The following is a 24,807-nucleotide window of genomic DNA, read 5'->3' as shown; positions in this document are numbered from 1 at the left end:
CTCCATCTTAGTCTTCTCCTCACTTTGTCTCAGTGCCAATCCACAGAACCTCTACTACTGTGAATGGGACAAAGCATCTGTGGTGTAAGTGTTTTCATCTGACACGTGTCTGGCTGTAAATAATATATTAAAATGTAAATTTCCCAACACAAAAACCTACAACAGTCTAAAAAAATTCCCTTATATCTTGCATTCGATCCATTCACCAATGCTACCACAGCTGGTTATCTACACCAAAAAGTAACTGCGGTTTGCCCACAACACCAAAGCAAAAGCCAGTGGCAATAATTTCAGGAAGGCTTAACTTCTAGTTTGTCTTATCCAGCGATCCAGCAACAATCTGCACACCTCTTTCCCGACCCATTAAAGGCAAACCCTCCCCCATCACCCACAGCATTGAAATAAATTTGCCAATATTTCTCCATCCAATGACTATAACATAATTTCACCAATAAAGTGCTTCAGAAAGGATAGCCATCTTCGTATATCCACCCTTTACTCTACACACAAGCATACTTTCTGACGTGGCAAAACATCCTCTGCCTTTGAAAATACCAATGTCCTACAAAATATTTCCCTTGCTCTCACACGTCTACTGGTAAAATTGAAATGGCTTTACAAACTCGAGCTTCACTCCAAATGAATCACTATAATCATCTCTCACTGCAACTGTCACAATACTTAGGATTTCTTTAATGGCGATCTAGCCTCCTCTGGGGAGAGAATGTGGCCTAACTGGTAGGGAGGTTGACCTCAAATCTGGGGAACCGGATTCGAGTCTTGGCAAAGACGCTCAACATCCTGTGATTCTGGGAACAGCACTTAATCTCTATGCCTAACAAAAATGAATGTGTCCTCATATAACGCAACTGGTGCTCGTGTAAAGCGCTGATACCTGATACCTTTGAGTCAAGTTTGCGCTATATACAACTCATTAAAGAAGAATAAGCCTCCTTTTTCATTGTGTCTAATTGAACGCCCTAAAAGTTCAAAGTTTGACTTGACTATGTCCTGAAAATGCAGTAGTGTTTCCTAACATTCCCCTGAGCCAACTCAAAAAGGAATTAAACAATTCAAACAAAGAACATGAAACAGAACAAACTATTGGTGGCACCATGTCTGCATATATTATCCTCTCACACTTGATGCCTGGAAAGCAGCGATCACTAGAATGAACCTGTAACAATTAAAGCGCTGTCTTTAAATCACAATTTCCCAGCTCATCTCCCATTCCGCAAACCTTGGCCCGACTTATGGCATCATCCATATTTGAATAATGAACAGCTGTATCCTGAGGAGAATTAAATCAAAATCATTAACTGTAGGTCCTTCATTCCTCAGCAAAGAAGCACTGAGGTGAAACTCACCTTCTTTTGGGAACCACCCCCAAGAGTGAGGCCATCAATTTAAGCAAATGCCAGCAGTAAATATAGCCTGTTATTCACCCCACACTCCAACTTATTTCAGTAATTTGTTCCACACCACCTCTGGGTGAGCCACCACTGACTTTATATTTTCTGCCAACCTCATGTCTTGATACTAAAATTAAAACCCCCTTCCAAATTTTCTCTGGTTCCCTTCTGAATATACTGACGGCCACTTACGTAGCTCTGGCACTCTACCTGGAGTAGTTGGTCTTTATCCCAGTTAGCTGCTATCCTATACCTCTATTCTGTTGACCATGTGCTTCAAATCCATTTTTCCGAAAGCATTGTACCACAGGATTTTTTCTCTCAGATTGTGCGCACTAATGTCTTAACTTGCAAAATGTCCTGATGCCTTAGCCCTTATTACCTGACCAAAACGCCTCACCTGCAAGCAGTTGTTCCAATGCAAACCTTCCAACCCCAAACTGGGTAAGACGTCCCCTGAAAGGGCAGATATGTTATTGGCAAGCCACTTGCCATCTGAATGGCTGGCTAATAGGGGCCACGCATTGCAGACATATTTCCCAACTTCCCCCACCAATCCCCCCTGCTCGTAGGCATTTACATAAAATCTTGCCCTGAACTCCTGTTTTTACCTGAACAAGGCCATGCATTCAGAACCCAGCTGTTCCTTTTTTAGTGACATCTATATGTTTAAGTAGGGCTTGGCACAACTAATGATGTCTCTCACAATATACTTTGTCATATATTAAAATGTCAGAGCCCATGTTACTATTATTACTGACACTATTCTTCTTTTATTACCTTTCTTGAATCTTAATTTTCAAAAACGTAAACCCCCCTTGCTGTTAAGCCCTCCAAGGCATCATCATCCTCCCAATCTACCTCAGCCATTCCCTCTTTTTTTCTTTTCGCTTTATTTTCAATGTCCCTTTTTCAGATATCTGCATATTTCTCCCCTTTTCCTCCACTTTTTTCTTATCATCTTACTTTTTCCCTTGTTCTCTTTAACATCTTTGCCATCTGTCCCTACCTCTTTTTCCACTGACTTACCACTGTCCACAGGCACCTGTTTCTCTCTAATCCAGCCTTCATGAGCACCCATCAATCTTTCCCTCATTTTTATTTTCTGTTAGATGTACCCATGCTTCCCACACCAACCTCTAAAATTTCATACCTGGGAGTATATGTTCTTCGGCTCTGCACAATAACTCCGGTGCTTTGCTCTCTTGTCATTTGCTTTCATCTTCTCTTTTGGTTCTTGGTCTGGCTTCCAAAAGGCACCAAGATTGCTCCCTTCATTATCTAGCGTTTTTCTACCCTCCCGCCACTTTCACCCGCCTTCTTCTTACCTCGACTCAACATGAACTTCATCCATCTCACTATTCTCATAAGCCTCGTCATTGTCCTCACAGTCAAATAGAGTTCATTCTAACTTCTTTGCGACACAGATGTACTCCTTTTAAACTTCCCTTCCTTGTGCCTGGTACTTTCCCACCATCCACCACATCCATATTCCATATTATTATTATTATTATTATAATTACACTTAATTAAGCGCACAGCTACCCGAAGGTTTCCCGGCGCTAAAGCAAACAGAGGTATACGAGGTGAGGGGAGCATTGGATCAACAGCTTACATATTAAATAACCAAGTCTTGATACCCTTACGGAAAGTCAAAAAACACATTTCAGAGCGTAGCGATAAGGGAAGGGAGTTCCAAAGAGAGGGTGCTAACAGGGAGAATGACCGACCTCCCATTTTAGCTCTCTTGACACGCTGTACTTTGACTTTATTTTGAGTGGAGGACCTAAGTGTGCGAGAGGGAACGTAGTGCTGCACTAAGACAGATAGGTAGTGCGGGGCTTTTCCAGTCAGGATTTTGTGCATAAAACACAAAGCCTTGAATCTAACCCTATTCTCAATACGAAGCCAATGCAGTTTACGCATGTGGGACGAGGTCGATGTTCTAGCAGGAAGGTTACAAATAAGGCGAACAGCCATATTTTGTACCACCTGATACTTCCTAGTTACCTCCTTACAGGCACCCAGGAGTAAGATGTTCCCGTAGTCCAGGCGTGAGATGACAAGAGCCTGGACTACCGTCCTCAGGGTGTCAGCAGGCAGCATCCACGTGATTTTCCTCAGCCACCTGATGATGGTAGTACAGGTGGCGGAGACTTTCACGACGTGCTGCTTGAAGGACAATTGATTGTCAAGGAGGACCCCAAGATTACGAGCAGTCGTAGTCGGGGTAGGGAGAGGACCCATCTCCGGTGGCCAATGTTGTGGGCCCCATAGCGAGATGTCTTGGCCAAACAGAAGCAGTTCTGTTTTGTCCCCATTTAGTTTTAATTTGTGATCAAGCATCCATGCAGATATTTTTCGAAGACCATTTTGGAGAGAAGAAGAGGGAACATTTTTATCGGTGGAGAGTGAGTAGATGACTTGAGTGTCATCGGCGTAAGAGTAAATCGTGAGACCTGCCTGTTCCGCCAGGAAAGCCAGGGGTCTCACATACAAATTAAAAAAGAGGGGGCTAAGGATAGACCCTTGGGGAACACCGTGTTTAGAAGGGAAGATTGATGAAGCAGATGTGGGAGAGAACACTTGAAACGTGCGCTCAGAAAGAAAGTTAGCAATCCAGGCCAGGGCGGAACCACCGACACCCACAGATTTCAAGGTGGACAACAGGATGGAGTGGGAGACGGTGTCAAATGCGGCACTCAAATCAAGTAATATGAGCGCCACTGACTCCCCATTGTCCACCTTTAGTCTAATGGATTCCGATACACCAAGAAGAGTGGTTTCAGTGGAAAATCCCGCCCTGAACCCGGACTGGGAGCCATGAAGAAGATTTAAAGATTCAACGTGAGAGGTAAGTAAAGAATTGACATGTTTCTCCAAGATTTTGGAAAAACAAGAAAGCAAAGAAATAGGGCGGAAGTTCGATGGGATGTTAGGATCTGCATTGGCCTTTTTTAATAATGGAACCACCATAGCATGTTTCCATTCATTGGGAACAATAGCTTCAGTTAAAGATGCGTTCAGAACCTCCAGAATAGTATGAAGTAGAGCTGGATCCAATGAGCTCAGGACTTGTGGGGGCATTGGGTCAAGGGGGGAGCCGGATTTAATATCTTGAAGATACTTTTTTAAAAGCAGAGGAGAAATAGGGTCCCAGACATGCAGAATGGGAGACACGAAAGTGGGACCAAAAGTAATGTTCGGAACGGGGGTACATAAGGTTGGATCAGGACTAGCTGACACAACAGAAGTAGAATTAAAAGTATCATAAATTTTATCAATTTTCTCAACAAAAAAGTTTGCTAGAGCCTCACATTGGGCAGTGTCCAGACAGGGGTCTTTAGGTATAGCAGATGCACCTGAGAGCTCTTTAACGATTTTAAACAGGGCCTTAGGTCTATTTTGTGCCGTAAGAATGGTAGAATTGGCAAAGTTGGCTCTGGCGGTGTCACAGGACGAATGATAGGCTTTAAAGGCTACCTTATATTTTAGTTTCTGGTCAGAGTTATACTTGGAACGCCAAATGCGTTCCAATTTTTTACAGTTGGATTTTTCCTGACGAAGAGCATCAGTAAACCACGGTGCTGGTGGGTGATGGATTTGAGGTTTATTTTTTTGAATTGGAAGACAAAAATCCAAAGCTGTTGTCAACCATCCTCTGATGATAGGTAGCTCTTTAGTAGTTATTCTGGAAAGCGGAGGTTTTTCCTTAACAAGAAGGGAGTTAAGTTTATCAATATCTAAACGTTTCCAGTTCCTACTGGATTTGTGAGAAAGAGCGGGATTCGGGGGTGTAACCATTGCTGTTTTAATTGAGAAATTTACAATAAAGTGGTCCGACCAAATGACTGGTGTTGAGGATTGATAGGAGATGCCAGAGAGATTGGAGATAATGGGGTCTAAAAGATTGCCGGCTTTGTGAGTAGGGTCAGAGTTGTGCAGGTGGAGGTCTAAGGCTGCAAGGTCCTGTAGGAGGCGCGTGGAGACAGCACACAACTCAGAATTAAAATGAATATTTAAGTCGCCGACAATAAGAAAGTTGGTTGATTGCGCCAGAAATGGGGCAATGAATTCAGGGAATGAGGAAGCCCAATTACTAGCAGAACCCGGCGGACGATAAATCAGCGTGCCAGTTAAGGTGAAATGAGGAGTGAGCAAGAGTTTGAACAAACCTGCCTCACAATTTGGGAGATCAAGATATTCCCATTTACAAGAGAATTCTCTCTTGAAAATGATAGCTATTCCCCCTCCATCTTTAAGAACCCGGTTTCGCCCAATGTAGGTATAATCATCGGGAAGAGCCATGGCGATGTCAGGGCCAGAGCTATCCGTTAACCAGGTTTCAGTGACAAACATGGCAGCTGGGCTGGCTGTCTCCAAAAGGTCGAAAATATCTCTCTTATGTTTCGCGAGAGAGCGACAGTTGATACTAATAAACTTCCAAATTGGACAGGATTTAGGCAAAGTAAGGGAGGGATTGTTACTTTGAGATGACATGTTCCAAAAGGTGGAAGACATGTAGTCAAAGCTTGAAACGGAGGATTCCAATGAGAGACTGCAGTTTGGGCACAAAATGGGAGCATTGTGACAGTTAAAAATAGCATTCGAAGAACAAAAAGGCCCCCGCAGCTGCAGTAAGGCAGCACGGGAGTAGGTCCCTTTGTGAAAACAATTAGCTAACAGACAGACCAGCTGGGTAGGAACCAAGATTACATAATGTATAGACTCATCAGCATTCTATGTGGTCACCAATAAAATTTAAGACATTTCAAAATCAAATTATCAATTGTTAATTAATTAATAGACTTCTGTCAAACAATAAGTTATTATAAAAAACTAAAGAAAGAGGGAGTAAATACACATGTATATAGCACAACAGAAATTTTTATTATGACACAATAAATCAAGAAAAAAAATGGAACAAGAACCACAATTCATAAAACCTTCTTGTATCAATTTATAACTAAAAATTACAGATAGCCAAATAAAAAAGACTTTCAACTGTGAATAACTAAAGTTCCTTCTAAATCCTAAAGTATAGAGAAAAACCTATATTCACAAGAACATAAAACGTGGCCAGAAAACTAATTTCTGTTCGACGCGCGTTTCGGCGTTTCCACAAACGCCTTCTTCAGGAGCCACAAGGTTATACTGTAATAATCTTTGAAAGAAGAAAGAAAGACATATTTACATTTACCTTCTGTCCATTCTAAAAACATCTCATTATCATTATACAAAAAAACATATATACACATTCCCTCATAATTCAAACATTGTTACATAAATTTCTATTTACATCATAAGCATCTATCTTGAGCCGTGAACCACAAATCTCATTTAATCAACATATTCCTATATTACACCAGCTGTCTTATTCATCTTACATCACATAATTATTTACAACGGAGAGAAATTTCTCAGTTCATGATGGGTATCTAGAGCAGTTAAATCACAGATTTCGAATATGACAATAGAGGGGAGAAGGGCTGCCCCGCTAGTGTTTGGAGATACAACCTAGTAAAGACCAAAGTCATTTTAATATTTAAAGAAACACAGGGCTATCCCTTACTGAGGTATCATTTATTATGCAATGCAGGTGATAAGTCGTCCTTTGGGGTCTACTTACTTTAAAAGAGAAAGGAAAACGACTTCCCAAGGTCAGAATATTTCATGTACCAATAAGGCACTCCACTTCTGTTTAGACAAGAGGTGTCAATTTATGTCTGTAATTTTCAAAAAAGAGAGGGAGGGGGGGCCATGTTATAGCCTCTATTGTATTCTCATAGTTACAAGTACATATTCACCATCAGCAGTAAATAGCGGCCAAAAGGGGCAAGATATCTTTGTGTATTAGCACCCTTCACATTTTGGCTTCAAAAAATGACCCTTCAACTTTGCAATGATGCAAGCACCCCATATAGTGGCGTCTTATATATTGGTCTATTATTTACTTCTCCACTTGGAAAGCTGTTTTACACTCTATCCCATGGTACACGATACCAAAACTATCAGCAAAAGGACCCCGGAATAACTACATGCGTTAACATCTAATATGATTAATCATTACTGCATCAAAGCTGGTTACTCAAATATCCCTTCTACTTACTTTAGTTAGAGTAAAAGACTCGTTTTCTCACTGTTCTGTTTTTTCTGAGTGCAGAATGAAGATAATTCACACTCTTAGAACCCGGTTATTTCAGCGTATTCTGGGAGCCGGCATTTCCACAACTATCAGCAGAAAAACCGGAGTTAACTGCATGTATTAGCATCCAATATGAATGATCATTACTGCACTAAAGCTAGTTACTTGAAAATCCCTTCTACTTACTTTGGTTAAAGTAAAAGGCTCGTTTTCTCAATGTTTCGTTTTTTCGAAGTGCAGAGAGAAAATAATTCACACTCTCGGAGCCCGTTTTTTCAGCGTATTTCTGGAAACTGGTATTTCCTGAGGAAGAGATTGTATTTTAGTTTTGAATGGGCATCCCACTGTTAGAAAGGTGGATACTCGAATTTCTCTAAGTTACTACTTAGCAGCAAAAAGGACGGCGTTCTAAAACTGGTTACTTGAAAGTCTCTTCTACTTACTTTGGTTAGAGTACAAGGCTCGTTTTCTCGATGTTTTGTTTTTTCGGAGTGCAGAAAGAAAATACTTCTCACTCTTGGGGCCCGATTCTTCCAGCGTATTTCTGGAAACCGGTATTTCCTAAGGAAAGGTTATATATAGTTTTAAGGTTCATCCCACTGTTCGAAAGGTGGATACTCGATTTTATCTAAATTACTGCTTAACAGCCAAAAGACGGCGTTCTAAAGGGGCACGTCTTACCTTTTGTATAACTCCGACGAGATAAGTCGAAAAACGGGTCACGGACAGGCTGGATGTAGCCCTTGGCGTCTCCCGACCGTTAGAATGCGTATCACCGCGAATGGCCGCGGGATCCTGCTTTTTAACTGATTACAGCCCAGTAAGGCAGATACCTTACACCTGTGACCCAGTGAGGTCAAACCGTTACGTGGAAGGACACTAATACGATGATTATTTAAAGGTGTATACACCACATAACGCATTTGTAGCGGGTCCTTTATAGTTAGAGCACCGCAATTCATATATATGTAAAACGATCGTATGTATCTATTTTATAGTCATCGCGCACATATTTGTTGATATATTTTATTTTATCTATACAGATATTTGCAGACATATCTTATTTATGTATATCTTTGGAATTTATACGTAGGATAATCTGATGTCTCAAGGGGCATTGCATTCAGTCATTCAAAATGCATTGAGAATTATGCCTGTGTTTACGATGATTTATAAAACAAAGCTAAGCACCTTGTGCATATAGATATCATCCAATCTTCACTTCAAAAATACACACTTCTAGACTATTATAAACTCCACAATAACATCCTTCTCTACATGTGGGTGAAGAATTCACACATAATGGACATACAGTGAAGGCAAATGATTTCTGGAACTGCAAGACTGCAAATGTAGTCTATTTCATAAAATGTAAATGCGGACTTGGCTATGTCGGCGAAACCTGCAGATCCATTCAGGTACGCATAACAGAACATAGGTCCGCTATCAGGACCCATAAAGTGGTAGCACCATTAGTTAAACACTTCATTGAGAAAAACCATAAACCTGAGGACTTCCAATGGCGCATCCTCGAAAAAATACGAACGCCAGACAGCCAAGGGGGATGCGCCATTAGGAAAAAAAGAGAAGTCTTCTGGATTTTTGTTTTTAACACACATAGGATTGGGCTAAATTGCGATATCCCATGGGAAAACGCAATTTTATGATGACGTCAGCTCCTAATAAGTATGCGGATAAACAGAGATCAATATGAGCCACTGTGTCATATATTTGTCTCTATCTGATTACCATCAATGGCACTTAGCCATACATCCTCCCATGTAGAGAAGGATGTTATTGTGGAGTTTATAATAGTCTAGAAGTGTGTATTTTTGAAGTGAAGATTGGATGATATCTATATGCACAAGGTGCTTAGCTTTGTTTTATAAATCATCGTAAACACAGGCATAATTCTCAATGCATTATGAATGACTGAATGCAATGCCCCTTGAGACATCAGATTATCCTACGTATAAATTCCAAAGATATACATAAATAAGATATGTCTGCAAATATCTGTATAGATAAAATAAAATATATCAACAAATATGTGCGCGATGACTATAAAATAGATACATACGATCGTTTTACATATATATGAATTGCGGTGCTCTAACTATAAAGGACCCGCTACAAATGCGTTATGTGGTGTATACACCTTTAAATAATCATCGTATTAGTGTCCTTCCACGTAACGGTTTGACCTCACTGGGTCACAGGTGTAAGGTATCTGCCTTACTGGGCTGTAATCAGTTAAAAAGCAGGATCCCGCGGCCATTCGCGGTGATACGCATTCTAACGGTCGGGAGACGCCAAGGGCTACATCCAGCCTGTCCGTGACCCGTTTTTCGACTTATCTCGTCGGAGTTATACAAAAGGTAAGACGTGCCCCTTTAGAACGCCGTCTTTTGGCTGTTAAGCAGTAATTTAGATAAAATCGAGTATCCACCTTTCGAACAGTGGGATGAACCTTAAAACTATATATAACCTTTCCTTAGGAAATACCGGTTTCCAGAAATACGCTGGAAGAATCGGGCCCCAAGAGTGAGAAGTATTTTCTTTCTGCACTCCGAAAAAACAAAACATCGAGAAAACGAGCCTTGTACTCTAACCAAAGTAAGTAGAAGAGACTTTCAAGTAACCAGTTTTAGAACGCCGTCCTTTTTGCTGCTAAGTAGTAACTTAGAGAAATTCGAGTATCCACCTTTCTAACAGTGGGATGCCCATTCAAAACTAAAATACAATCTCTTCCTCAGGAAATACCAGTTTCCAGAAATACGCTGAAAAAACGGGCTCCGAGAGTGTGAATTATTTTCTCTCTGCACTTCGAAAAAACGAAACATTGAGAAAACGAGCCTTTTACTTTAACCAAAGTAAGTAGAAGGGATTTTCAAGTAACTAGCTTTAGTGCAGTAATGATCATTCATATTGGATGCTAATACATGCAGTTAACTCCGGTTTTTCTGCTGATAGTTGTGGAAATGCCGGCTCCCAGAATACGCTGAAATAACCGGGTTCTAAGAGTGTGAATTATCTTCATTCTGCACTCAGAAAAAACAGAACAGTGAGAAAACGAGTCTTTTACTCTAACTAAAGTAAGTAGAAGGGATATTTGAGTAACCAGCTTTGATGCAGTAATGATTAATCATATTAGATGTTAACGCATGTAGTTATTCCGGGGTCCTTTTGCTGATAGTTTTGGTATCGTGTACCATGGGATAGAGTGTAAAACAGCTTTCCAAGTGGAGAAGTAAATAATAGACCAATATATAAGACGCCACTATATGGGGTGCTTGCATCATTGCAAAGTTGAAGGGTCATTTTTTGAAGCCAAAATATGAAGGGTGCTAATACACAAAGATATCTTGCCCCTTTTGGCCGCTATTTACTGCTGATGGTGAATATGTACTTGTAACTATGAGAATACAATAGAGGCTATAACATGGCCCCCCCTCCCTCTCTTTTTTGAAAATTACAGACATAAATTGACACCTCTTGTCTAAACAGAAGTGGAGTGCCTTATTGGTACATGAAATATTCTGACCGTGGGAAGTCGTTTTCCTTTCTCTTTTAAAGTAAGTAGACCCCAAAGGACGACTTATCACCTGCATTGCATAATAAATGATACCTCAGTAAGGGATAGCCCTGTGTTTCTTTAAATATTAAAATGACTTTGGTCTTTACTAGGTTGTATCTCCAAACACTAGCGGGGCAGCCCTTCTCCCCTCTATTGTCATATTCGAAATCTGTGATTTAACTGCTCTAGATACCCATCATGAACTGAGAAATTTCTCTCCGTTGTAAATAATTATGTGATGTAAGATGAATAAGACAGCTGGTGTAATATAGGAATATGTTGATTAAATGAGATTTGTGGTTCACGGCTCAAGATAGATGCTTATGATGTAAATAGAAATTTATGTAACAATGTTTGAATTATGAGGGAATGTGTATATATGTTTTTTTGTATAATGATAATGAGATGTTTTTAGAATGGACAGAAGGTAAATGTAAATATGTCTTTCTTTCTTCTTTTCTTTCAAAGATTATTACAGTATAACCTTGTGGCTCCTGAAGAAGGCGTTTGTGGAAACGCCGAAACGCGCGTCGAACAGAAATTAGTTTTCTGGCCACGTTTTATGTTCTTGTGAATATAGGTTTTTCTCTATACTTTAGGATTTAGAAGGAACTTTAGTTATTCACAGTTGAAAGTCTTTTTTATTTGGCTATCTGTAATTTTTAATTATAAATTGATACAAGAAGGTTTTATGAATTGTGGTTCTTGTTCCATTTTTTTTCTTGATTTATTGTGTCATAATAAAAATTTCTGTTGTGCTATATACATGTGTATTTACTCCCTCTTTCTTTAGTTTTTTATAATAACTTATTGTTTGACAGAAGTCTATTAATTAATTAACAATTGATAATTTGATTTTGAAATGTCTTAAATTTTATTGGTGACCACATAGAATGCTGATGAGTCTATACATTATGTAATCTTGGTTCCTACCCAGCTGGTCTGTCTGTTAGCTAATTGTTTTCACAAAGTGTTTATCCCTGTCGCCTGGTTTCCTTATTCCAAAACAGGGGGTCCTTGTTTTTTTGCACCAAAAAAAGCACGGGAGTAGGTGACATGATCATGAGCAGAGGGACCAGGCCCTGGGCCCGTGCAGGCGCGGACGGGCGCAGACGGGCGCAGACGGGCATGACTCTGGCGCAACTCCGGCGCGCCTTCGTCGCGCCCGCTGCGCTCGTCCGCTGCGCTGACGCATTAGGGCCGTCTATATAGGCGGAGCCGCCAGTGATGGGAGGAGTCAGGAGGGCGGGATAGGGGAAAGTGATTTAAAATATACAAGTAACCGCTCGCCGCTTGTATTCAGCGGGACGGTCCAAACACAAAGCTGCTCGCAGTCAACAGCAGAGATCTTCAAAAGTTAAAAGTAAGCAATTGGCACTCAGCGCGCAGTCACCTCAGCCCTCTGCCACAGGGCTCCGGTTTACTCGCGAGGCAAAAAAGGGCGGAGCCTATATAGGCGGAGCCGCCAGTGATGGGAGGAGTCAGGAGGGCGGGATAGGGGAAAGTGATTTAAAATATACAAGTAACCGCTCGCCGCTTGTATTCAGCGGGACGGTCCAAACACAAAGCTGCTCGCAGTCAACAGCAGAGATCTTCAAAAGTTAAAAGTAAGCAATTGGCACTCAGCGCGCAGTCACCTCAGCCCTCTGCCACAGGGCTCCGGTTTACTCGCGAGGCAAAAAAGGGTGGAGCCTATATAGGCGGAGCCGCCAGTGATGGGAGGAGTCAGGAGGGCGGGATAGGGGAAAGTGATTTAAAATATACAAGTAACCGCTCGCCGCTTGTATTCAGCGGGACGGTCCAAACACAAAGCTGCTCGCAGTCAACAGCAGAGATCTTCAAAAGTTAAAAGTAAGCAATTGGCACTCAGCGCGCAGTCACCTCAGCCCTCTGCCACAGGGCTCCGGTTTACATATGTCAATCCAAACGTTTCCTTTTGCCATTGGAGGGCCGAATCGGACCTTTCCTTCGCTTAATATTGGCATCTCTGTGACACTAAGGACTCTTTTGACAGCATTGCAGGTTTCTTCCCTCCCTGGCTGCTCCAGTCCACGCTTTTTAGCATTCCAGAATTAAGAACTATACCTGTAGTCTGCAAACTTGTCAGCTGGGCCAATGTACATGACTCCTGCAAAAATACCTTATAATACAACATTTTTTGAGTGGACATGAGTTTTGAAAGGTATCCCTGTTAATCGGTTTCTCTTCTCCAAGGTAGACATTTTTTTTCTCAGTTGACTATAATCTTCCGTCAGTTTGAGGTGGGAGGTGTATTGATGACTTGTTTATTGTGAGGTTTGTACTCATGAGCTCAATTTCTTTCATTCAAATGTCGCACTATTCCTACAGCTTCTGCCTTGTTTATAACACTTCTTAATGGTCTGTGGTTACGGTACCATGCCATAAAGGTGAATGTGATGTTCATGAGGCCAATCCACGAGAGCAGGGTATGGATAATACATCCCTCTAAGTATCAGTGTTAGGGACAATACACTTACAGAACTCTCTTAATGATGGGGCAAATAGGCAGGTCTAATTGCTATTTATTTATTCAAATTTCGCAGACACATGTTATGTGATATTGTGTAGTTCCTTCTCATATAATTGCAAAAAACGAGGAGTTTCCAAGTTCTCACTTCGATTTGCTGATATCTAATATAACCAGAGTGAGTGATGACAACATTCTGAGTTTGTAAGGAAGTAAAATCACCCTTCCATCCAACCGAACTGCACCATGTTGGATGAGTAGAGCTGAAATTCAGGGACAAATTCTACAGAAAGGATGCGTAATGCTAGGATGATTATTAAATAAAATATTAAGTTTGTCTGAAATTTGTAACGAGCCATCTCTCTAGATAGTCTTTATAAGTAAGGGTTCAGAATGACGAAAACTCTTGCTTCCCAACTAACTTCTATCCACTAGAGGGAAAGCTAAATGTGATGGATGAATTGCTTGAATTAATTTCCACCCCAGTAATTGCTAATAACTGCACCACATTTCAATGTGATTTTTGCTCTCCATGCCATTCTAGTCAAGTCAGTCTTGACCCCATCCCAAAATGGCTCGCCCAGTCCAAACTCCCTGACCACAAGTGAGTGGAATGTGCTCAAAGCAGTGTCCAGTGCTTCAAATTAATTCAACTAGATGTGTCCCGCTATAGATCTCAGAGGCACTCAAGTTACCCCTGATTGACCAGACCAGAACTAGCTTGGAATTGTTTGTGTTCACATTCATAGTGGACTGGCAGGTTGAGCTGGACTCTCCCTTTTATAGCAGGGTGAATACTATTTGCATCTGAGCAGTACTGTAGCGGCACGAGGCAAAAAAAACAATGATGGGTAGAATGCCTAGTATAATTAATTACCCATGGTTCAGATCAATTCAAGCAGTCTCCTCATCTCCTTTTTTGTCTCTGTGTGATGCCTTTAGTGACCCAGGTATGTGCATTGATAGGTCCATTAGCTGTATGTGGAATAAGGATTGCAATGGGCTTCACAGAATAAGGCCATAACGTTCATGGGGATTTTTGCGTTTCTATTCTGAGGGGATTTGACGGCAAAGTACAAGCTGTGGTGTATTTTTTGGGGGGGGCATACTCTTTTTTTCATGTTGTAATATTTTTTAATTGATTTTACATAGAAAATTCACTGTATACATCGAAATACAGTGTCAGTTGTGGGAAAACAAAGTCGACCCAAATATTGACCAAATCAATACATGGGATGCATGCACAAAGGATAAAAAAAGATACCAGTATCTTGTGTACAATTTTCCCCTCGCTCGCATGCAAAAATGAATAGCTTACCGAGTGATTCTAACATCTAATCAACAATTCAAGGTCCAGCTCAGTACACCCCACCATTCCTCTCCACCCCCAACTCCCAGCGTAGTTATGCATTATATGTTCCTTCAAGGGACCACCCATACATAAAGAATACCTGCACAAGGCACCACGCCTGTCCATCAGTAGCTCGGTCAACTCGAATAAGCATATTTTTCTGTTGGGTCAAGTAGTCATCCCACTTTTCCATGAGTTTACATTTACCATCTCAGGCCTGAACTCAAAGCTCCACTGAGGCTCAGCCAACAACCTCTGGCTGCCTGACTGTAGTCGAGGGAGCTGTCGCCACCTTCCAAGACATGGCAATGTGCTGTTTTGCAAGTACTAATGGTAAACCCTGAAAACCATCAGATGTTTTGTCCGCTTAGTCTCTACCCCAGCATTAAGAAGACAATGAATGGGGTCTTGCGGCAGGACAGAGTTCGTAACTGATGATATGTAGAAGGTCACTGTTTGCCAGTAGTCTGCCAATACTGGACATAGCCACACCATATGAATTAAATCTGCCTCACCCTGCTGACATCTAAGGCACAACACCCTAGTATGTGGGTACACTTTCCCTATCCTGTCCAGTGAAAGGTATGTATGAACCTGTGGTGTATTTTTTTAAAGCAAGATTGTAGGAAGCTGGATCTTCATATAGGGGACCAAAAAGAGGTACACCGTGTAAAGAGTCCAGATAAACTTCAGAGGAATTACTGAGGCACAAATGACACCCAAAATGCTCCCTTTTGTTGTAGTGTGGGCGAGCAGTTAGGCATATCAGAGGGTATTTCTAAGCATTTATTGCATCCACAAACGCAGTAAATGACACACACACTCAAAGAATTCCTACACCAATTTATAAAAATAGCAGATATTTGTATATAAATTTAGATACCAAGTTCATCAGAATTGGCTAAGTACTATTCGAGAAATTAATTTTTGCAGTTTTCAGAAAAGGGCACATAGCGCATTTTTTGGATCAGCCATGTTATCCTATGGAGGAAAAACATGTTTTACATTCGGGCACTAAGCAGCGACTTATAGGACTGTTCTTCTGGACTTAAGGTTTGTATGGGACAAGGTCCAAGGCCACTTCAACTGGTCACCTTAGGGGGCTCTGGGGCATCCAAGTGCAGAGGTGTGTCACGGCATCAGGTGTCCCATTCACTTCAATGGGAGAATGGTCTATTCAGAAAGAGGCTGCAAGCAGGCACTGGGGCACCAGTGAGGGGGACACCACAGGAGGGCTTGACCCTTGAGATCCTCGGGCACACAGGGAAACCTTTGGTCCACTTTCTCCTCGGGCTGTGGGGTTTGGATGCAGTGGTGTCAGATTCCAGTGTAGGAGTCACTTGCGGTTTGAGGGGGCCTGCAGAAAGAGGCTGCAGGTGGCAACTGGAAGTCCATTCTGTGCTACCCCAAGCATGGGCTTAGCTCTTTAGGGTGTGGAGACCCCGTTGGCACAGTCACCTCCCTTGGACTCTGACTCACGCTCTGGAGTGCGGGTGCATACAGTTTTTGAGGTATCAGGTGGCGGCGGTCGCAGACTCTTTGTCTGTGGTTTTTGCAGAAGGGGCAAACAGGACAGCTGGGCCACTCACAAAGTGGGTCTCATTGTCCCTGAAGTCACTCGACGTGCAGGTCAGTCTTCCTCAGCATTGGTGTCCGGTCTGGGCACAACAAGCCTTGGCTGCTGCATGGGGTCCAATACCCCAGGGATTGGTACTGTGCTGCTCTGGTTGGTCCTGGCGTCCCCACACTTGAAGGGAGGATCGATCGGACCTGTAGGAGTACTGCTACCTCTTCCTGGGTGGCTGCTGCATCAGTAGTCCCTGTAGGCGGCAGGTCGGTGTACCGGATCTTGCTTCTTTGGTGCCTGCGGCTGCAGGGAAGTAGCTTCTCTACTCCAAAGGAGTTCCGTTGGCGATTTGCAAAGCACTGGCAGCCCTCCAGGGTTTCTTGAGGTCTGCACAGCAGCAGGGTGAATCTGTTGCTCCAGGAAGGTCAGGTGCAGCAGATGGGCTGGCAGGGTTAGTGCCAAGTCAGTTGTGCTCCTCGGGTCAGTAGTCTTCTTCTTCTGCTCTTTCTTTAGTGCCCAACAAAATCTGAAATCCTGGTATCAGGGGGTCCCATAAATTCTCAATTATGGGGCGTTAAGGGAAGTGAGGGGGTAGTAGCCAATGGGTCACTTACCCCTGGGGTCAATACGCCCCCTATATGACTACATCCTGTGAGAATTGGGCATAACCCTGTCCCAGAGTTACTAAGTGTGCTAACACAATAATGGCCACTTCTGAAATGTCGTACCCACATCACGTTAGGCCACCTTATGGGTGGTACTAGCCAGGGGGTGGGTAAGCCTACCTGACAATCTAATTTTCCTGCCTGCCCAGGTGCCAAAATGCTCTGAATAAAGGGGATCAGCTTCCTCTCCTGTGAGGAGAGCCAGATTCGCACTTCAAAGGTGACAACTTTTTTAAAGCTTGCTGGCCTAGGAAGGCTAATCAGCAGGTCATCCTTTGGGGGGGGTGCTGTGACACCCTCTTCCCGGTCAGGCTTTGTACCTGACCTTCTGAGAGGTGCAGGCACTCGCCCTAGGAGGTCAGAAATGTGTCTTGGGTGGCAGACTGGCAGAAGCTTGTCAGCCAACACACCAGAGGCATGTAGGTTTTCACAGTCACATCTAAGATGCCCTCCGGGTGCATGTATTAAAAAATCCGACATTGGAATCCGTGTGGGCTTATTATTGCAAGATGTTTGATACCAAACTTCATATGGTTCAGTGAAGCCATGCCATTATGTAGCTGGGGAACTCGCTTTGACTAGTGCCCAGTACATATCTTAAGATGGCTTCCTTCCTCACTTGCAATATCTAGCAATAGAACGAGACACTACAGGAGCATATTTGCTCAGGCAGATATGTTCTCACATAAAATATATTGCACCCTACCTTGGGCTCAAAGGCCTTATGTAGGAGTGACTTAGATGCAGTGACTTTGGCATGAAGCACAGGGGTGTGTCATGTCATGTTTTGACTCTTGGTTTGCACCATGTCACGCAGCCTGCACTGGTAGTCTGTGTGGAATTTGTATGTGGGACCCTTAGGGTGGCATAAGATACGCTGCAGCTCTTAGGAATCTTTTATAGTACCTATGCCTTAGGTACCTGGAGTACCATTTACTATGGACTTATAGGGATGATAAAGACCGTCGCCAATTGTAGCACATTTAGACAACACCTTGTTTTAGGGAAGGAGCACTGGCCCCTAGGTCTGGTTAGCATGCCTAAGTTCACTGTCAGAGTCGAAAACCATCATCTGGTAGCTAAACAGGGGGCAAAACATATGGGGGTAACTGCAACACAATCCCAGTTCCCTACAAAGGTCCAGAAAGATGACCTATGGTTAGTCCTCTTCTGTAATAGCACAGAGGAAACAAACATTAACAAAGCTGATAGGTTGTGATTTTCTTGAACATAAACAGCAAAGCTAATGAATATGACTTTTTGTGAGGAGGAAGTGTTTGTTAATAGTGGGTCGACTTTGTGTGTGTTGCTGCCAGCTGTCCTTGAAATACCTTTCTATAATGAAGCAACCTGTTAGGCTACTATTCTATGGGTAGGGGGCTCTTTGTTGAAAAGACTGTATCCAAAGTAGAAGTAAAGCTGTACCCTCCAAGATAATAAAAAGGAGTCAGTAGATGAAGTTTTCATTGAAAATGGTGCCCTTACAAGGCATAAACAGCAAACTATTGCATAGCAGATACTTTTGAAAGTGGAGCAGTAAATACTGGGGGGTCCCTGAGCCGCCAACGATGTCGGAATGGAGTAAAGGGGTGGATCTTTATATGGCCGCTGAGAAGGTCACCCTATAAAGCTAGAGAGTGCCCACAAAAACTCCATAAGACCTGGGAAGGATGGATTGCGTACCATCACCTCAATTCCGCAGGGGAAGGAAGAGTCTGGGTCTCTACCTTTAAAGGTCAAATGCTTGGTTAACACGTACTGATTGTATGACTTACCATCTCTCCAATCTATACCTGCTCCTGTTGTATTATTGTGGCAAAACATAATGATTGTTGCCTGGACTGTTCTCATCTGCAATGTTTGTTTGTTTACTACGGACACATCTGTGCCGTTTACTTTAGCTTTTTCAAAAATCTAATGAAAATATCTTAAAAGAAAGCGAAGCAGCAATTTTCAGACCTGCTGTAGTAAAGCATATGTACGTGCTGGTTGGGCTTTACTTTGTGAACAAAACATATTATCACGACAGCAAAGTAAAACAAGTGAACTTTGAAAGGTGATTACTGTGTAGGCTTAGCATGCAATAAAAACTAAAACAGGAAATGCTTCCTAAACAAAAAAACTATAAACCAACATTTATAATGTTATCACTTCAATAAACTAATTAAATTAGATTAAAGAACGCTCAGGGACTGGGACTTACAAGACGACGTCATGTTTTTTTGCAGTCTAACAGAAGGACTACTTGAGCTCTGTCATCCATGGGAACACATGTGAACAATGTAATAATCCACGTAATACTGTCGTCTTGATGGACAGCCCATTCAGGCAGACACAGACCATGAAAGCCCATTAAAGCCAACTACTGTCGTGGGCTGATCCAAACCCCTGCTTTTTCTGTTCAACTACTCTACATGTACATTTAAAAGTATTCGTAACATGAGATGTATGATAGCTAAAGTGCTTGTAGAAAAACCCAAACAAAGACAGGGTGGAATACAAACGGAGTAATTCACAATGTTTCAGGTTATGTCAAGTATTCCCTACATTATAACCCTTTTGTTTTCTCTGTGAGTCGCAAGTGACATAATTTATTATAAATATGTAGTTTGCTAGTGGCTCAGATATTAGAATAAAGATGACTTGAGCTGTGACCTTGTGATTTTTTATTTTTAGCCATGCAACCCCAAACAGTAGTATGCTCAGACGATTTGATGCTGTCCATTGAATTGCTGTACAAAGACTGGATGTAGAAAACACGTCGGGCGACAAAATGACAGCACAGGAGCATAGTCCCCGCCATGGCGCTAAATCACGCTCCATGATGCGGCATTCGACAATTGATGTCTCAACTGATTTACTGGGCTTGTCGCTGGCAGGTAAGAAGATGCTATTGTAAGGAAAATCTCATCCTAATAGAGCAACTTATTTAGATGTTAAGTTTACAGGATGGTTATTTTTGGTATTTTTCTGGGGGGTTTTCTCTCTAATTTCTTAACCTTCTGGGTACCTTAATGTTGTATTAATATGAAAATCAAATTTGTCATCATCCACACATGCCAAAGAATCTCCTAGCTCAAGTCACAATCTCAGTGTACATTCACAGATGACCCCAGAAATGTGCCAAGAGTTATTCTTGGCACAAATCGTTTTTATGTTGTTCCAGCACAAAGTCGGATTAGAACACGGTGTGCACCCACTGCATTGCCAAATGCTTTATTACTAGACTTTTTTATGGCATTTTTTAAATACATTTTCTTGTAAAGAGTATCAAGATAACATTTCAAAATCACAGGCAAATTGTATGTTTTGAGGCATATGCATCGAGTTCTTACTTTGCAAGCATAAGATTTTCTAGTCCCTCCATTTCTTTCTCTTGTGTAGGCATTAACCTGTAAGGCTTCTCCTTGCCTGTGCTTTCCCATGTCTAGCCGTCCTACGTCTCCTCTTCATTGGTCCATATTTTATGGAATTGTCTCAAGCATCCTCTTAATCGAATTTTATCTTGTCTCATTTTGAGTTTGTACAACATATATTTTTTATTTCTACAAAGAATTGCATCACTGGTTCATTAGGGTTGTAAAAGTCTAGTCCTGATGATGGGTTTTATTGGCCTTAGAAAGGAATCTCCCAGCTTAAAACTGCAAGCGCAGTTTGTTAATAATGCCACAAAGTCGGTTGACATCCAAGAAATTCATTGACGGTTAATTAACCATGTCTCCCATTTTCTAACACTGTCCAGAAACTCGTCCACTATGGCATATGACAGAAGGTCTGCCCACTACAGCCATTGGCAATTTCACTGTGACTGACAACAGTAAACCCTTTCACAAGGAGCACATCCACACACAAAGTAATTCTCTTTAGTGTCAGAGACTGTAGTGAGACTAAACAAATATTTTTGCTTTTGCCCAGTTTTTTTTAGATAGACAGTGCCATGCAGTTTGCTGAAGTATAACGTTTTGTGTTTGGATATATTTGACAAAATGTGTTTGTCATTGTTTAATTTACCTTTTCTAATTCTGATCCTTGTTTGATAACTTTGTAAATGATATGTATTGTTTACTGTTAAATATTCTAAGTTGAAAACAAGATAACATAGCATTAGAACACAACAGTAAAGCGACTGGACAAGGTTTGTTTATTTTCTTGTATTTATTTTAGTCTCCCTGCAACTATATCGTATGAAGCTCTCCTAAGCATACATTTTATTGACTTTAACCACCAATATGCTGCACTTCTCTCCCAAATCAACTTAATCCTGACCTGCTGGTATGTGCACACAACCATAATGGACCGCTGATTGGTCAAGAATAAATAGATCATCTTACACAACAGCATTTGTATGTAAAATCCTATCAATTCAAACACTTTAGATAAGTCATAGTGCATTTCACTTCTTGAAGTTATCTAATCTCGTTTTTGGTACATTCAACACCAAGGAGGTGTAGGACAGCCAAACATACCATTTTATTCCAAACACTTACCTTGAAATATTTTACACTGCCAAGTATTATGGAGTGTTACTTTTCATACACAGTTTTCAATTGGTATATCAAGTTCCTTCAGAAACGTTCATGAAACACTAACACTCTTATTTTACTCATTTACATATTAGTTGACATGGGATCACCATCAGGACATTGTTTATAAAGTTGTTATGAATGGCTTTCATAGAGAGCCTCTATCGTTTATTTCAGTTTCTAATTGTCATAACCCACTGCTATGAGTTAGCAACAGTTGATAATGATTTCAAAACTGGTTATCCACTGATGTGATGTCATACAGGCCTTCCAGGCCAGGTTGACAGGGCTCTCTGAGAGCCTGCCAGCTTAACACTGCTTGTCTGCCTTGACTAAAAGCAGAAAGACTTGCTGCAAGAGTGGGAAGGAAGGCAATGAAGGTGGTTAGATTTTGTTAGAGATTGCAGGGAAGGTTTTTTTTTTACAATTGGGACAGGGAGGAGAGGCTGTGTTATCAGGATTGGATTGGCATTAAAAATCGGCCCGGGCACGCAAAAAAAAGTGGCCCACATTTGCATATTGCTTTTCGGCAAAACACTGCTTCAGCAAAATTTTGGGGAAAAAGGGGGGTTAAAAAAAATATATAATTAGTTTACACTGGTGATAACCCCCGCACTGTGCCCCACTCCAGTGTATATGCATCCCACTTTTGGTGATTCTCAGAATGAACAAGCCAACAACCGTTTGTTTTCTTAGTGGTCAGTGTTGGCCGCAGTTTTTATTAATAATACATACATATACTTTCTGTCATTACTCATATGCCATTGCCATACAATACTATTAGCGAACTGTCATGCATGGGTCATAAATCATCCGTCTGTGTTTGCTGATCATCTTCCATTGCCCATTCGTGTCCATTCGCCATTGGACTGGCAGTTTGTTTGTTAGTTCTTTCTGTAGGCTTCTCTCGTTCCTTGCCCCATCTGGGCCATTTCCTGGCTTATTTGTCTCTGCGCTTACTTTGCGCGGGGGTAGCTTCCTTCCCGGAGTTAGGGCCATACTCGCTACCTTGTTAGGCTCTGTTGTGCCCTGCCATCAGGCGGGGACTGGGCAGTGAGTGCCGTCTCCATTTGCTACCCCCTTTCTTTGTTTGGCCACTCATCCTGTTGTGCGGCATCCCAGTGTAAGGGGGCCAATTCTTACACACCGCCCGTTGGTGTGTCTCCGTAGCAACCCTGGTATCCTTAGTTTCTGCCCATTCCCTGCCCGTTTTCCAGCACTGCGACATTGCTGCTCCTTTGGTGTGGCAGGGTGGGTCACGAATCATCCGACGCGCACCGCTGCAGCACCCTGGTCCACAATGCCAACTGGTCCAGGGAGCGGTGCTTATATACCCCCTCTTTGTTTTGCCTGGCTAGCTGGCCGCCTTTCCTCATTGGGGGGTTTGTACCCCGCGATGACCTCCATTGGATGGGGGGTAGGTGCCCGCTTGGCGCTGCCAGCGGGGTGGGGGCTGGCATTTTCCCGCTTCTGGGGTGCGCCCGGGCGCCCAGAACCAGTTCTCTTCCGGGGGCTCGGCGCGGGTTATGGCGCCAGCCCTTGAAGCCCCCTGCGGGGACGGCCTCTGCGAAACGCACCAGAAAACAAGTGAGGCCACTTTTGCTCATGCCCCCGCTCAATATGAATATATTCATGGGCCGGCCCAGCGAGAGAAAGGGAGTGACACCTCTGCCTCCTGCTAAACGGGAGGTAATGAGCGCCCATCTGCCTCCAGAAAGGCCACTCGGGCACCCACTGGGCCGCTGCCTGCATCAAATAACACGGAAACCGCCCAAATCGGGCCCCCAGGTTGCTCAAAAAAGCAGCCCACAGCTGTAATTCAGATACCGACTCCTCGGGCATTGCCCGAGTGCCCTCGTTACCAATCCGACGCTGTGTGTTATGTATGGATCCCCCATTACTCCTCTGCTCGGTGTACTGAGTGACATCATAGACAGCTCGAGCTTCACTCTCCTTGTCTATTTGATATCACTCAGAACTTCTGGGGGAAAAACACCCTGTAATTCACTATTACTATTCCCGGGTGAATGAACCTAAGGTAACTTATAAAGGGATTTTTTATGGCAAGTACTCATTGTTGCCAGATACTGACTGGGTTTTAAAGCCTGACAAGGTTTTCTGCTGATAGGCATATTCCTTTCTTTACTGGCACTGGTATCGGGAGATAGTTGTGACTCACAATTTTCTCCTAAACATTATCAATAGCACTATGCCAAATGTGCGTATCCGATTAATAGGTAGGCATAGTTTAGGGCATATGAATTTAAAATAATAAATATATAGCACATAGTACAAAATGGTGTGTATTTAACATATTGTAAATTCTGCAAAGGAATTCGTATGCTGTAATAAAAGTTATTGCCTGCACCTGTCGGCAGTAAAGGCTATTAATCCCCTTCCCTGTAGTTATCGTGTCGAGCTGCAGTTAAGGGCGTGTGGGGCTGGGGGTAAATAACAGCCTTTATTGCTTTGCAGGAGGGCAATAAAGCCATTAGCATCCATCTCCACAGATGTGCACACACAAAATAGGGAGTGCATCGGAAGCATCCGCAGTCTCTCACCTAAATGGGTTCCATACTCCGCTGTGGTCCTTGTGCCACTTCAAATCAGTCTGCCAGTGCACAGATTGCTGTCTGGACTCCTCCCCTTGCTTTTGGTGAAAGGAAGCCCGACGTTTGTTTACATATTCAAATTTTTGTTGGCATGCCTTCACTTAAATGCAAGGGGGAGAATCCCAATCAGCAATCTGTGTTATACAGCTCAATTAGAAGAGGCAGAAGGAGCACCAGGGGAGGATGGAGCCATTTGTATCACCCAAGCATTCGGGTGAGAGGCTGTTCATGCTATTGTAGTATCCGTATTCGTGCACATTGCAAACGTTGGCAGCTGAGCAGCCACAGAATGCATCATGTGCAGGCCTGAAATGGGGAAAAAAGTATATATCCGCTGCGGATCTTCGCTGGTGCTTAACACGCTAGCAATTGGAGAGCCACAGGAGCTGGGATGCTGGTGTTATTATGCAACTTTTCAAGTCCAGGACATTTGTTCTCAACCCACTGGGGTTTTATTTTGTTTTACA

At 42.5% G+C, this 24,807-nt stretch overlaps 1 protein-coding gene across 14 annotated transcripts in view; it reads left to right on the top strand.

Moving 5' to 3' along the window:
• INPP4A (inositol polyphosphate-4-phosphatase type I A) overlaps nt 1-24,807 on the top strand; it is a 1,031,799-nt gene that overhangs the window by 511,244 nt on the left and 495,748 nt on the right. For all 14 annotated transcript variants that reach the window (XM_078658189.1, XM_078658185.1, XM_078658188.1 and 11 more), the window contains one exon: nt 19,882-20,084. In XM_078658189.1, the coding sequence (XP_078514315.1) occupies nt 19,979-20,084 (106 nt within the window). In that variant the 5' untranslated portion in view covers nt 19,882-19,978. The remainder of the gene's footprint in view (nt 1-19,881; nt 20,085-24,807) is intronic.

Source organism: Lissotriton helveticus, chromosome 8 (genome assembly GCF_964261635.1).
Source record: "Lissotriton helveticus chromosome 8, aLisHel1.1, whole genome shotgun sequence".
NCBI classification, from domain to species: domain Eukaryota; kingdom Metazoa; phylum Chordata; class Amphibia; order Caudata; family Salamandridae; genus Lissotriton; species Lissotriton helveticus.
This window is presented reverse-complemented; position numbering and strand designations above follow the sequence as displayed.